Genomic DNA, 16,838 nt, shown 5'->3' on the forward strand with positions numbered 1-16,838 from the left:
TTGTCCGTTTATGTTCGCGATTGTGATGCATTCACTCACAGAAATAAACATTTTATATATTTATGGTAGGAAATTTACAAAATATCTTCATGGAACATGATCTTTACTTAATATCCTAATGATTTTTGGCATAAAAGAAAAATCGATCAGTTTGACCCATACAATGCATTGTTGGCTATTGCCACAAATATACCCGTGCCACTTGTGACTGGTTTTGTGATCCAGGGTCACATTTGTGTTAACAAGCCGTTGAATAGGTGCTTCTTTGAAGTTTTACTGACCATGACTGAGATTTTCTGACCCGTCCAGATGCTGATTTCTCTCTGTAACTGGTGTTGTCCAACAGAACATCTCGAGATGGAGACCTCGGGAGGTCCAGCTGAAACACGACAGGAGGAGTCATGTCCAGTTCCAGAACCATTATATTCTCCGCCTATGGAGGGACACAAGGGACAATCACGTAAACTGCACTCTTCTTATTAGTATTTCTGTCTTTAAAAGTAAAAAAAAATGTCTAAACATCCTTAACACACTTTTTGCAGTGCACGTAATCACGTGGCTCCAGCACATGAACTCATTTCAACCATTTCATTTAACATCTTCTGGCTACGTTCCACTTTTTCTTCCTACTCTTCCATCTATCTCTCTCTCTCTCTCCATAAACATACCCTGTATCTGGAATGAGCTCCCATCGCTATGGCAACCCTGGCGTACTGGCTGATTGGTCGCTTGTATCCCACAGCAGAGATGGGTCTTCTGTTCATCTGTGTGAATTTACTGTCAGAAACACAGAAAACAGACAAGAACATCAACTTCATTATCCGTATGTGAGCTGTTCTGCTCAGTAAAGCACTAAATCACTCACTAAATCAATCATTGCCATTTTAGGATCATTGCTATACTATTTGTGACCCTGGACCACAAAACCAGTCACATGGGTCAAATTGAGATTTATACATCACCTGAAAGCTGAATAAATAAGCTTTCCATTGACGTATGGTTTGTAAGGATAGGACAATATTTGGTCGAGATGCAACTATTTGAAAATCTGGAATCTGAGGGTGCAAAAAAATCGAAACATTGAGAAAATCTCCTTTAAAGTTGTCCATTTATGTTCGCGATTGTGCTGCATTCACTCACAAAAATATTTTTTTTATATACTTAAGGTAGGACATTTACAAAATATCTTCATGGATCATGATCTTTACTTAATATCTTAATGATTTTTGTAAATAAAATATGTTTTTTTTAATTTTTAATTTTATTTCAGTTCACGTTTATTTTATTTCAAGTAATGCATTTTTTTTAATGGTTTTAGTTTTAGTTAATGATAAATAACCCTGTGTCAAATAATGATGTCACTTACATGAAGTACTATGGTATAATACCATGGTATTTTTTTTTTTTGAAGTACCATGATTCTTAAAGGTAGGGTAGGCAATTTTCAGAGAGGCTAGCAATAGCGAGCTAGCTTTGAAAGCATAAGATCCCACCCTCCCATCAGAGCGTCTCCAAAGCCACGCCTCCTTCAAAACACATGAACGCGTACAGCAGAGAGCAAACTAGAGCATCACGAGAGACAGCGTTAAACTACCTCATGTCTCAAAGTACATAACATTACAATAATAATGAACATTAACAACTTATGCCTGGTTCAGATTACACGATTTTTTTGTCTGTTACGATAGTCACCGTGTCAGATGATTACACGATTTTGACTCCTAAAATCTTGTGTCATGGACAAGAAACATGTCAGACTACACGTTGCTTTCCGACCAGTCATCGTGTTCTCGCTCGAACATGTTATAGCCCTACGCCTTCCACAGACAATATATATATACATATAAATACATTTAGACCATCTAACTTAGTGATTGCTATCAGGATGTGAAGAGACTTTCAACCAGCATAACAAAAACTGTTTCTAGAACAAATCGCCTACCCTGCCTTTAAGGCTTTTGCTTTTGTAAAATTGTGCCTACATGTACATTTTGTTACAAAACTAAAAATTAACTCTATATAACTCCCATATTTCCACTAGTGTTGTTTCATCATTTTTATAACTTTACTGTTATTCTAAAATATGTAATAATGAGTTTGATGTGTTCTGGCTGCTGATGATATTACTATCTGATGCATCCCATGTGAAGATCGACGTTCACTCACTTCTCTGCCGGGACGAGAGGCTGGAACTTCCACTGGTCTTCCTCCGTGTCAAACTGAAGTCTGTTCATTATTTTATTCTTCTCTTCAGGAGGTATAAAGTTCTCTATGATCAGATATCTACAGAGACAGACAGAGACATATACAGCTGAATGATAGATAGCTGTCATTTTATTTTGGAGACAGAATTGCTCCTAGAATCCGTTGACAGAGCTTCCCTTCAGAGACGCAGAGCAAACGTGTGTTTAGAGTCACACTCACTTGAATTTGAGCTCTCGGGTCAGTTCGTTCTGTGTTTGTTCCAGCTCCTGTCGACTCCTCACATGCTCATCATTCACATCCTGAATATCAGCCTTCAGAGACTGAAGCTTCGCATACAGCTGAGAGAGAGAGAGAGAGAGAGAGAGAGAGAGAGAGAGAGAGAGAGAGAGAGAGAGAGAGAGAGAGAGAGAGAGAGAGAGAGAGAGAGAGAGAGAGAGAGAGAGAGAGAGAGAGAGAGAGAGAGAGAGAGAGAGAGAGACAGACAGACAGAGAGAGAGAGAGAGAGAGAGAGAGAGAGAGAGAGAGAGAGAGACAGACAGAGAGAGAGAGAGACAGACAGACAGACAGAGAGAGAGAGAGAGAGAGACGTGATCATCCATACACCTATCATCATCATACTTTCATCAATCCTTCATCATCATCCATTCTTCATCATCATCATCATCCTTTCATCCATCCATCATCATCATCTGCCCTCAATCATCATAATTATCTCTCCATCATCATCATACTTTCATCCATCCTTCGTCATCATCCATTCTTTAGCATCATCATATTTTCATCAGTCCTTCATCATCATCATCATCATCCATCTTCATCATCATCATTATCCATGCTTCATCATAATCATCATCATCCATCCATCCATCCTTCCTCATCATCCTCATCCATGTATCCATCTATTGAATCTCATCATCAGCTCTCATGCTATGACTGTGGTCAGAGATCCAGTCAGTGTTAGTGTGGGACGTCCAGTGTCACGCAGCAGGGGTTAAAGGTGAAGCTCAGGAAGGAGCATGTACAGGTGAGGTCAGGTGCAGTGTGTTCCACTGAACAGCACAACAGTTTTTCCATTACAGCCCAACAGGAAGTCATGAGTTCTGACAGGAAGTGGCGTGCAGATGGGAACGGTGGAGCTCAGCCCTGTTTAGCCTGTCTACTACTGAGAATTAAATCTCTGAAGTCACCAGAGATTCAGAAAGAGGGTTTTGGTGGTTAGCATGCCAGCGGTAGCCATGGAGATTAATGCAGGTTGACTTGAATTAGTTGCTGTGAAAGCTTTAATGCTAGCGTTTAGCATTAGCCTCTGACAGACAGCAACCGAGCAAGTGTAAAACAAACTAACCTTCTTGTACTGATAAAAGGTGTTTAATTTTCACAGGGAGGTGGGGTCAGGGGTGTTCCAGGGGTCAAATGTCAAAGGTCCAGAATTAAGGGGGAGCAAGAGGAACAGAGGAGTTAGGGAACTCAGTGCTGTCATATTTATATATTGTCAATATTCAGTGGTTGCTAAAGTCTCATTCAAAGGAGTCGTGATGTAACGCCTGTTAATGAGCGTTACTGGGAATGTTGGGATGGGCAAAGTTTGAGGTCAGTAAGATTTTTTAATGTTTTAAAAGAAGTCTCTTCTGCTCACCAAGGCTGCATTTATTTGATCAAAAATCAAAGGAATATTGTGAAATATTATCATAATTTGAAATAAGTGTTTTCTATTTGAATATATATTAGAATGTAATTTGTTCCTGTGATCAAAGCTGTATTTTCAGCATCATTACTCCAGTATTCAGAGTCACATGATCCTTCAGAAATCAGTATAATATGATGATTTGATGCCCAAGAAACATTTGTAAATAATAAATAAACATGGTGGACTGTGAAATAAAATAAAGGAGATTCATTTGTTATGAATAATCTTTTGCTTTGCATCCATGAAGTTCCAAATAAAAACAGAAAATAATCAAATGAGATTAAATATCTCGCTATTGTTGAATATTGGGAGCCAAAAGAGGGACGTTCTCATGATTAGCAACCTCTGAATGTGATGCCATCAGCATGTGAGCTTCTACAATCTACACCACGCTTCACCTCAGTTCAGCTGTGTGTGTGTGTGTGTGTGTGTGTGTGTGTGTGTGTGTGTGTGTGTGTGTGTGTGTGTGTGTGTGTGTGTGTGTGTGTGTGTGTCTCACCTTTTTGAGTTTCTTGGTCTTTGCTTCCACCTCCTGTTGCAGTGAGGAGAACGTTTCTCTGAGTTCTAACGTCTCCTCGTCCTGATCCAACACCTGCTGGTGTATTTCCCTCTCTCTGCGTGTCTGCTCACACACACACACAGATTTACACACAGTTGTGTGTTATTAATGAGCACAGAATGCCATAGAGTTGCTAACTGTGAAGTGTGTCGTTTTTGTGCCACTAGTGTGATGTAAACATTAAAACTGTGCGTTACCTGTTCGGCAATCTCGTGTCTCTTCTGTTCAATCATCTTCTGTTGCTCATTAGTGTGATCAATAATGTTCTTCCCACCAACCAGCAGCTTGCTCTCCATCGCCTAGCAACCAGAAGATCACATGTAGAGTTCACACACACACACTAATTAGGACATATCATAGACTTCAACTGTTTTTAAATAAAGCTCATTATAATGACTACAGACATGCCCAAACCTGAAGATTACATTTTTAGAGTAATTTATTTTAGTTTTAGTCTCTTCTGCTCACCGAGGCAAAATACAGTAAAAAAAAAGTAATATTGTGAAATATATTTAAAATAACAGTTTTCTATTTGAATTTACTTTAAAATGTAATTTATTCCTGTGATCAAAGCTGTATTTTCAGCATCATTACTCCAGTCTTCAGTGTCACATGATCCTTCAGAATCATTCTGATATGATGATTTGATGCTCAAGAAACATTTCTGATTATTATCAATGTTGAAAACAGTCGTGCTGCTTAAACTTTTGTGGAAACGGTGAGACTATACACACACACACACACACATATATATACATATATATATATATATATATATATAGATAGATAGATAGATAGATATAGATATATATAGGGTTAGGGTTAGTGTGAAATATGTATATTTCTTTTTCTTAAATGGAGCGGAACTTTGAACCAATGAGAGATCGGTGTGGGCGGAGCTACCCAGTGTGATGCTGCACAATTGAAAATAGAAAACTGCTCGATTTTGTTGCACTACAAAGAACCACTGTCACTCACGTTGTCTGAAATCACCAACTCTTATTGAAAACGGCTACAAATGGCTGTCAGTGTGAAGGACCTTTTCGAATGCATGATGAAAATAATCTCGGCGTCCTCCCCCACCCGACAGCACAGAGCTCTCTTTGTGGACAGCAGCCGCTCTCGGCTTTAGCGACACACAAAGATTATTGTCAGAAGGCCACAACAGGGAGAAGAACAAAGACTGAGCCCAGAACTACAGCTGACCCGCACGGGCCATCAGACCAGCGCTCACAACATCCAAAACACCCTGTCAGAACACATCAGACTTCACGGGACACGTCTCTCAGGCTTACACACGCAGAATACAGTTTCTCTCTCCGTCTTTGCGATCACGGGACTGGAACGGATGGAACGGGAGGAGAGGAGGAGGAAGATGAATAGACAAAAATAATAGAAAGAAAATAACAGAGACATGGAGAGATGGAGAGAAAGTGCTTTGTGTCCCAAGGGATGAAACCAAAACCTTCCAGAGGGTGGAGGCTAATCTAAACCTCATCAGCATGCTCATGAATATTAATTAGGTGACATAATATTCGGTCCATTACTATTAACTGGTCTTAAAGGAATAGTTAACCCAAAAAATGAAAAGGATCCAATAAATGTACTCGCCCTCAAGCCTATAGGTGTAAATGACTTACAGTAAATACTGTAAAATGACAGGTAACAATATATGATAAAATATAGCCTGACTGCACAGAAAAAAAAAAGACAATCAGAGTTATATTAAAAAATATCCTGGCTCTTCCAGGCTTTATAATGGGAGTGAATGGTAACTTGGATTTTGAAGCCCAAAACTCGACTCTCTTGTGAACGCGCATACGGCTGCTGCTGGAAGCCAGCGATTATAGTTTATAAAGTTATGAATATGTATATTTTTCTTTAGAAAACGCATCGCTTCACTTCAGAAGGCCTTTATTAACCCACTGGACCCGTATGGATTACTTTTATGATGGATGGATGGGCTTTTTTGAGCTTCAAAAATAATTCAATGTCATTATAAAGCTGGGAAGAGCCAGGCTATTTTTTAATATAACTCTGACTGTGTTCAGCTGAAAGAAGAAAGTCCTGCTATACACTTAGGATGGCTTGAGGGTGAGGTGAACTACCCCTTTGAAAAGATTTTAGAAAGCCTACTACAATTTTTCTTCAAAATGCATCGAACAAAAATAATTAAAAATACTAAATTTAATAGTCAAAAAAATGAAAGAAATGTACATAAATTGTGTGAAACCCCGTACACACTCAAACAGAAGTAGCCTAATTATTATTTTGAACTTTAACTTTTTAAAACATTTATAAAATATTTTTAGTTTAACTTTAGTCATTTTGTGTTTTTTTATATTTTTAATTAACTTTAGTTTATTTCAGTTTAAGTAATGTAAGTACCAAAACAATTAAAATACAATACATTTAATTCACAATTTTTTTTATAAATTATGCTCAACCCTTTCCACACTCAGGTAATTAATCATTTTTATTTTAATTTTAGTCTTTTTGCTGTGCTTTTGTCATTTCTTTAGTTTTTGATTTTTTTTTTTTATATTTCAATATAACTTTATTTTCATCTCAGTTGTAGAAGTTAACTCAGCACCAATTATAATATAATAAATATTTTTGACAAAATGAAATGAAAAAGAAATTTAAATAAAATGGAGCAAAACCCTTTACACATATTTAGACTGCTTGTACATGGTATATACTATTACAGTAATGATGGAAAATAAAATACAGTATAGAGAAATAGAGAAACAGAGAGATGCCTTTTCGTGCCAGTTTAAAATAGACATTGGCCTCAGGGAGAGCGTCAGCATTACGTTCCGTCATCACACACACACACACATCTCAGCAGTGAAGATGCTCTTGTTTAACAGAGACCTTTCCATCCAGACCCCCCACACTCCGGTCACCATGGCAACAGAGCTCAGGACGAGTCTGGGTCATTATGTATTCACACTGGTGAGGAATTCATTGGCCAGGAGCTTCCGACTGAAGCTCCGCCTTCCTGCACATAGACGCTGACGCATCAATATTTCAGCAAAGCATCCTGGGAGAAAGCCAATGACTGATGTTTAATGTCAGCACATACAGGCTATGTTTGGAACTGAGTCCTAGCGTACTGCATGTATATATTATATAATGATATACTGTGAAACAGCTGTGTTACATGTTTAATTCAGCAAGTGGTATTCAGTTATAATGGTTAAATGCACAGATTGCTATTTGTGTAATTTATGTAACCTTTTGGCAGTCTGATCAAATAAGTCAAGAAGGAGATTTTTATCAGATTATCTGGAGATTCCATGTTTACAAAAATACAGTATAAACCAGTGTTATTTAGTATTATAGTAATACTTTGAATTAGCTTTTATTCTTATATTTCAATTTCATTTTAACTTAAGCTTTTTTCTTAAAAAATATATTTTAATTATATTTTAAATTTTAATTTACATTTATTTCAACTTAAATTTGCCAAAGTAACATTTATAATTGTCATTTCTTTTTTTATTTTAATATTTATATTCTATTTTATTTCAGGTTTATTTCAATTAACATTTATATATATATACAGTATATATATATATATATATATATATATATATATATATATATATATATATATATATATATATATATATATATATACAGTATATATATATATATATATATATATATATATATATATATATATATATATACACAGTATATATATATATATATATATATATATATATATATATATATATATATATATATATACAGTATATATATATATATATATATATATATATATATATATATATATATATATATATATATATATATATAGTTTTGGTTAGAGCTGCACGATTATGGATAAATGAAGAATCATGTTTTTTTTGTATATAGATCACGATTCTCCCATGATTCTAAATAGACAGCTCAGCAAAATAACGTGATTTACTAGAGGTTCTGACACATTGTTAAACGCTGCAGTCTACTTAAAAATATTTATTTAAATCGGGTTGAATGAATGATTCAATGACTCACTCATAAAGACTTCACTTGTTTCATAACTGGATGAATCATCGTTTTTGAAAGAATATCTCAAATGAATGATTAAATGACAAATCTATTTTTTAACAGTCAAATACTCGTGTAACAATGTAATCGATACAATCGTTTATTAGATTAACATTTAAATGTTCCGCTGTGATCGGATTTGTCAAATCGTTGTGATTTAGGAATAAGATCATTGGGTTTGTGTTTGAATCGAGATTGCGATCTCATGTTTGGTTTTGTTATTTGTGTTAACCATAAAAACACTGGTACTACATACTGTATAAACAGTTTGAGTACAGTAGTATAATACTATGCTACTCCAAATCCAGCCACACACACAAACAATCCCAGAGGAAACAGTGTAATTAGGTTTCTTCCTGTCTGTCTGTCTGTCTGTCTCGCCCCCACGTCCTTTCTTTAAATGACACTATAATTAAACTAGAAAAACAGCTTTGTAAACAGACATTAAAGGCTAAAAGCGTGTGTGAAGCGGTTTGGTCTGTTCCACAGGTAAAACAAGGACACAAGCGCTGGGGATTCTCAATAAAGACTTGAGTCGCAGAATGAATCTGGGCCAAAAACTGAGTCATGAGCTATGTTTGGAACGGCACCTACTACTCATACTATATGTGCAGAATGTATACTGTCCATCAGAGTAAAGTAAAAGTACAGATACCTTACAGCAAAAATGACTCCAATGTCCCCAATTTCAATACCACTTGAGTAAAAGTCTTCGTGTATCTGATTTTAACAGTACTTAAGTATTTTACTCAGACTGAATGTAGGCTCAAAGATGCGCTAGTCCTCAACACCTATAAGAGACATGCCAGTGAAAAACAAGAAACATGATTATTTGTGAGGAGAGCAATCACATGTTTAAGTCAAAATAAAGCTGAACATATCTTAAACGAACACCTCTCAAGTCTTAGCTCAAGTGCTCAAAAATGGCATCTCTTCAATATAACGGATACATAAAATAATGTTAATTGAAGCCTAAAAAAGTCAAAGCCTACTTGGACTGGGCGTGTTGGTTTCGCATTGCATTGCTCATTACAAATGTATTGGAGTAAAGAGTACCCATTCAAAAATGTAGATATGTCGGAAAGTTGCTTAAGCCGAAAATATACTTAAGTACAGTAACTAATTACATTTACTCAAATACTTTACACCACTGCTGTCCATAGTGTGCAAATATTCCGTATGCATAAAATTCCTACTGTACATTTTCGTAGATAAACACTAAAAAATTAGTGTATGATTTACTTTGAAACAATTTTCACAATTTTAAATAATACATTTTCACAAACAAAATCACAAAGAAATGGCAAGCAACATATTGAATCAACATGACATTTTGAACATTTTCTTGTAAAACACTGGAATAATCTTTGTTTTACTTACAACTCTGAAAAATCTTTTTTAGGTAACAATATTTAAGAAAATATAGCATGACTGCACAGTTTTAAAAAAAAAACAACGAATGGTTAAAAGTGTCAATAGCAGCTTTATATTTAAATTAAATTTACAGCAAAGGTTTCTATTTACATCATGTTTTTGCAGCGTTGAGCATTGTAACATGGGTTAATATTGTACCGGACTACTAAACGAAATTCTTTACACAAAAATGGATTTAAAATGTGAAATTACTTTCTATATTTCCAAGATGATAGCTGGACATGCTGCAACTATAAAATGTTTAGAGTGGAATAATCCCTACTATTGCTACTTGTTTTTGTAATTAATTAATAAATATGTATATAGTATAGAGTGCTGCAGGGATGACATATTTTTGTAGGCAAAAACCCAGAAAAGAGCATTTTAGCACTTCGGTTTTATGGTCTGTGGGTTTTTTGAATGGGTTTTTGGTTAAATGCCTGAAATAGCGTCTGTGGTGAACACAAGCTTAATGTATTTTCATGTTTTATTCTACAACATGCATAATATACACCAGTAATACCCCACATGTGATTTTTATAAAGCCTTTACTTACAAGCGTCTAAATGGGACGGCAGAAGTTGTCAGGAACATTAAACGTCATCAGCCGGACAGGAAAACTCCTCTACTCACTATAGTCCGCTTTCACGGCCTTCTTGTGTTTATGATCATGCTCTTGCAAACTATTATAACTCGAACTGTCATGGGAAAAGGTTTTTAAACAAAGACTGAGAGTTGTCGGAGGTTTAATGATGGTGATGTTGAGGTCATGTGACCGTGGTGTAGTTCAATTCTAGTCTATGTTTAGCTTTTTACTTCTGATGAGTGTATTTAGGCTTCAGAATTCATAAAAGTTGTGATCATTTAAGAATCAGAAACTTTTGTTGGTCACAGAGCTTATTTTCTGCAATAATCCAAAAGCCAATTGAAAAATCCTATTGGGTTTTTGTCGAGGGAACCAGGGTGATGCGAACTTCTGGGTTGGCCTACAAAAATAAGTCATGACTGCACTCACTATACAGTAAACTAATATGCCATTCTGAACACAGTCCTGTTTGTCATCAGACATGATGTGCTTCCTGTGTTGCTGTTATTGTTTGAGATGGTGTAATGTGATTGGCTAACAGCCCAGAGAACAGGATGAGGTCGTGATGAGTCATCACCTGTCAGGAAATGACCCACCAATAATGATGGCTATTTATAAACCTGAACCCCCTTTCAATCTGAAACCTCATCCTGCATCTGGCCACGACTTCAGCAAACACCTCTGATATGAGAATAAAGAGCTGAACAATATAAGCACCCAGCTCTTTGACACACTCTCACAATAATGCACAAGGCCATGTGAAGACGTGATGTCATGCATTCAGTCATCACAAGCTGAATCGGATCACATGACTGTTTCGGATAGCACAGTGTTGTCTTCAGAAGAGCTGCTCGTGGCTGAATAGAACTTGTTTCATAATGGATGAACTTTACACAGTTATTGAACTGAACTGGATTTTCGTGTTTTATGGCGGATTTCTAGACATAATGATTTTTATACTTTGCAAACTGTATATTCTATCCGCTAACCCTAAACACGGCCCTCACAGAAAACTTTCTGCATTTTTACATGATCAAAAAATATAATTTAATATGATTTATAAGCTGTTTTCCTCATGTGGATGAAAAATGTCCCAGTAATGTTGGGTTTACCAGGACCACACACACACACACACACACACACACACACAAATACATACATACACATAGGCGCACACACAAGCACTCATACATACACACACAAATACATACATACACAAACACGCGTGTGCGCACACACACACACACCCACCGTTGATGGGTATTAGACCTCTACTAGCATGACTGACTGACTGTATTGACTGTAATCAATGATTTTACACCAAAGAGACTCTGCCTGGCTACTGTACTGTCGTTTGATTGGCTTAATGATGGCCGAGAAAAACAAGCGCACGTGATTGGTTGACCGCAGCAGGACATCGTCCACCATCATCTGTGAAGCCGTTTGGCCGTCTGTGACCGCAGACACACACAGCTGAGGGCCTTTAACCTGTTATTAAATGCACTTTTCTTTAACTTGACAAGATCAATGGGGGAACAAATCTAAGCCGAGATATAAAATGATATGCACAGCATTGTCATCCTCAGATCAACAAACGTGTGTGTGAAACGCATGAGAGTGGAGGAATTCTCTCTGTCGTCATGGTTACGCTCTGATGTGATCACATGGATTCTGTTCTCTGACACACACAGTGTTTGCTGACCTGTCTTTGATTCAGGGCTGTGGTTTGATCGATGACAGCACGACTGTGACAGACTCATCTGCCCTGATTCTGACTTTTTACAAGGAAGATGAAGCCAAAACACAACGGACAAAAATGAAGTTTTCAATGGCCCCCATTTGCAGTGCTGAATTGTTCATAATTGTCCATATTGCTCTTTTTGTATTATTTTTTATTTTGTTCATTTTATTCATCTCTCTGTTCATTTATCTATCTATCTATCTATCTATCTATCTATCTATCTATCTATCTATCTATCTATCTATCTATCTATCTATCTATCTATCTATCTATCTATCTATCCATCCATCCATCCATCTTTCTGTCCATCTATCCATCCGTCAATCCATCCGTCCATCCATCCAACTGTCTTTCTGCCCATCTATCTATCCATCTATCAATCTATCCATCTATCTATCTATCTATCTCTGTTCATTTATCTATCTAACTGTCTTTCTGTCCATCTATCCATCTATCTGTCTATCTTTCTGTCCATCCATCCATCCATCCATCCATCTATCTATCTATCTATCTATCTATCTATCTATCTATCTATCTATCTATCTATCTATCTATCTATCTATCTATCTATCCATCCATCTATCTATCTATCTATCTATCTATCTGTCCATCTATCTTTCTGTCCATCCATCCATCTATCTATCTATCTGTCCATCTATCTTTCTGTCCATCCATCCATCTATCTATCTATCTGTCCATCTATCTATCTGTCCATCTATCTTTCTGTCCATCTATCTATCTATCTATCTATCTATCTATCTATCTATCTATCTATCTATCTATCTATCTATCTATCTATCCATCCATCTATCTCTGTTCATTTATCTATCTAACTGTCTTTCTGTCCATCTATCCATCTATCTGTCTATCTTTCTGTCCATCCATCCATCCATCCATCCATCTGTCTTTCTGCCCATCTATCTATCCATCTATCTATCTATCTATCTATCTATCTATCTATCTATCTATCTATCTATCTATCTATCTATCTATCTATCTATCTATCCATCTATCCATCTATCTATCCATCCATCTATCTATCTATCTATCCATCTATCTGTCTATCCATCTATCTATCTATCCATCTGTTCATTTATCTATCTAACTGTCTTTCTGTCCATCTATCCATCTATCCGTCTATCTTTCTGTCCATCCATCCATCCATCCATCCATCCATCTATCCATCTATCTATCAGTGTGTCAATATTACAGTTTTTCTTGATTACAAACACACTATAACTGATTTAGTTGGCCCAATTTTCCCAAATCATTCAGTTCTCGTAACGAAGACAGGCTTTTCAGAACGTTTAACACATTTCGCCTGTTTTCAAACACATTCCAGTTTTCTCAATATTTCCTGCAAAACTCATTTTGCACAGGTTTAACCCTTTTCTCATTCAGAAAACACAAGTACACAATATAATTACCTCCAAGAGTTCCACTGTGAACTCAAATAGCACACATTTATCCATGTGTAAACATAAAAACTGATGAGACATCAATCAGAATCTCAGGATAATATAATTAGAGCCACGGGTGATTGTGGGCTTTGGAAAATGAATCCTAGTGGTGGGAGAGGAAGAGAAGGGGGAAATAAAAATGAAGGGTGCAGGGTCAAAGGACATTAGTTCCTGATGAAATACAATGCATTATAGTTGACCATGTTCTTGAGCATGGAATAACCATGAGGAAAGCTGGCCTACAGGGTTTTATACGACTCACACATACAGTATAATTACAGCATTACTTTAGATGAGAGAACTTTCACTATTCTTTATACAGTAAATAATGTAGAACATCTTTTACAACCTTAAACTTGCAATTGTCAAATGGATTTTTTAGCCAAGTACTTCTTACATTTGTAAGTTTGGCAGAACTGAGAGACGGCCTAGAAGAGGTCGAGAAAGTCTTGTCAGGAGACTAAAAACTGTTATACCATAGTATGGCAAATATGGTCACCAATATTGTAATGCAATATGGTCGAGGATGCTGATTTTTTTTTTTGTAATGTACTGTATTGTAATTGATAGTATACTGTATTGCATACCAAGTTCATATTCAATTCTTTGGTATTTGAACTTTTTCTTTTCTAGTGCTTTTCCTCTACTGCGAGATCTCTTTACAGATATTGAAAATTAACCTTACTTAAAGCTTTTGAAATTCTTAAAAAATTGTTTCATGAACTGTGTGTTCATTCATGCAATCGAGAAAAAGCGTAATGATTACGGATACTAAGTAAGTAACTACTAAGTTACAAAGTACAAACTAAGTAAACATTACTTGAATGTTTGAATGTATATCATCTATAACTTTTCTTGTAATATGCAACTTAAACTCATTCTATACACACACATCAGTGGAACTTGACACGATTATAAAGACAACACATTTAGTGATCACGAACACACACAATCTTCAAGCATACTGACCTTGAACTTGGCTGTGAGGAGTTCAGTGGCCTCCTGCTCCTTCTTCAGATGTCTCATCATCTTCTCTTTCTCCTCCAGGAGTCTCAGTTTGTCCTCCGCCACCAGAGTGTGATCATCTCTGATAGCCTCCTTCTCCCTCTCCAGCTTCTCCTGCTGCTCCTTCATGTAGTCCTGCGCCTCCTTCTCCACACTTTCCTCATCATCATCATCATCATCTTCAACATCATCGTCCTCTTCTCCCTCTTCCTCTCCGCCTTCTCCAATCTTCCTCAGCCTCCTGCTCCTCCTCTTCCTCTTGGTGAGCATACCGCGTTTATCCAGCTGTGCTTTCAGCCGGGCGATCTCCTCCTGGAATTCCCTCAGGAGCGCGTCTTTGGGGTCTTCGTTGACGCGAGGCTTGTTCTTGATGTTCTTGGCTCGGTTGGCGTAACGCAGGGTGGTCAGGGTCTCCTCGTAATTGTAGGAGGCCGGTCCCAGCGTGGCCACCATGATGGTCTTCGCGTTACCCCCGAGTGAGTCCTGCAGCAACCGGGTGAGTTTGGAGTCGCGGTAGGGCACGTGAGAACTTCTCCCGTCCACCAGCGCAGAGATGACGTTCCCCAGGGCGGAGAGGGACAGGTTGATCTTGGTGGCCTCCTTCAGACGCTCGCCCTGGACGCCCGTCTTGGTCTGTCGCTCACTGCCCGCCAGGTCCACCAGGTTGAGTTTTCCCACGCGGATGTGGTTCTGTCCATCAGGCCCGAGCTGGCTGCACTCCACCGTGATGATGAAGATGGCGTGCGACCTCGAGCTGTGCTCGTTCATGTTGGTGAAGCCCACCGATCTGGTCTGGTTCCCCACATTCATCACGTGCTCGATCTCCTTCACGTTCTTGGTGACGAAGGAGGACAGATCTTTGATGTAGACCCCTGAGTCTGCGCTCTCCTTAAGCTCCAGCTTCTTGCTGTGGTCTTTGGTGAGCAGGTCACGGATCTCCTCCTGGTAGATCTCCAAATACGAGGCCCGGACCAGGTACTGCTGGTTCTGAGAGCGCGAGATGTGCGTGAAGATGTGCTCGAACGAGTTCGGGATGATGCCGCGGCGCTCGGGGTCCAGCCACTGGCCTTGCATGGTGTACGTTTTCCCGGTTCCCGTCTGCCCGTACGCGAAGATGGTGCCGTTAAAGCCGCGCAGAACCGAGTCGATGAGCGGCCGGACCGTCTCGTCGTACAGGTCGCTCTGTTTGGAGCACGCGTCGTAAACCGCATCAAACGTGAAGGTCTTGAGAAGCTCTCCCGGACCCGCCTTGTGGTTCCGCAGGGCCACCTGGCCCAGTTTCACGTCCATCTGCACGATATTCTCATAACCCGTCGATTCTTCTTTACGGTTGATCGGGCGACACCGAACCACCACCTTCACCGCCTCGCCGGTCTTTGACTTCATGGACATATTGACTCCCGTCTGAGATGAGTGGATCACAAATGAATGAGCGCAGTAATTCCCGTTAAACCAGAAGGACGGCGGTGGAAGATGGGAATGTTGTCAGCATCAGCATCCTCCGGTTTCCGAGCGCATAATGTCAGTCACGGCGCAAATCTCTGCGGTCTCCACAAATGAATAAAAGATAAACGCGCTTCCGTCATGAACACGTATGGATGAAATCATAAGCTCGAAATACCTCACCGATTTCCACTGAAAACACAAGATCCAAAATATAAGCGCGCGTCTGGCAGAGAATCATTCACATCAGCTGCGCTTCACTGCAGCCCTGCCCAAACACACACACACACACACACACACACACACACACACACACACACACACACACACACACACACACACACACACACACACACACACACACACATCATGGTTGCCAGATCTCGCATGAGAACCAAGCAATCTGAATAAAGGGATGGGAATTTTCAGGAATTGTTACAGAAACTTGAGATTCGAAAATTTTATAAGTGAAAATTGTTACTAGGATTCTGAGTTGTAGTGGTTCCTTATAGATGTTCCAATTCTATTAGACTAAACTCTATGAGATTTTACTGTAATACATGCAGTTATTTTAGAAATTACTTCCCTCAGCATTCTGTTAACAAATAATAAGAAAAATTTAGATTTCAACAGATATAAATTCAGTAAAATTCTTGTGTTTACACTCGTTTTAATGA

General features: G+C 38.2%; 1 protein-coding gene across 1 annotated transcript in view; it reads right to left on the minus strand.

Moving 5' to 3' along the window:
* kif3ca (kinesin family member 3Ca) overlaps positions 1–16,423 on the minus strand; it is a 19,953-nt gene extending 3,530 nt beyond the window's left edge. Inside the window, exons 1-7 of the mRNA XM_079888530.1 lie at positions 14,683–16,423; positions 4,649–4,750; positions 4,392–4,514; positions 2,425–2,543; positions 2,167–2,283; positions 669–777; positions 282–433 (exon numbers count right to left, since the gene is read on the minus strand). Of these exons, the coding sequence (XP_079744656.1) occupies positions 282–433; positions 669–777; positions 2,167–2,283; positions 2,425–2,543; positions 4,392–4,514; positions 4,649–4,750; positions 14,683–16,110 (2,150 nt within the window). The 5' untranslated portion in view covers positions 16,111–16,423. The remainder of the gene's footprint in view (positions 1–281; positions 434–668; positions 778–2,166; positions 2,284–2,424; positions 2,544–4,391; positions 4,515–4,648; positions 4,751–14,682) is intronic.
* Between the last annotated feature and the right edge of the window lie 415 nt (positions 16,424–16,838).

Source organism: Squalius cephalus (genome assembly GCF_949319135.1).
Source record: "Squalius cephalus genome assembly, chromosome: 12".
Lineage (NCBI taxonomy): Eukaryota > Metazoa > Chordata > Actinopteri > Cypriniformes > Leuciscidae > Squalius > Squalius cephalus.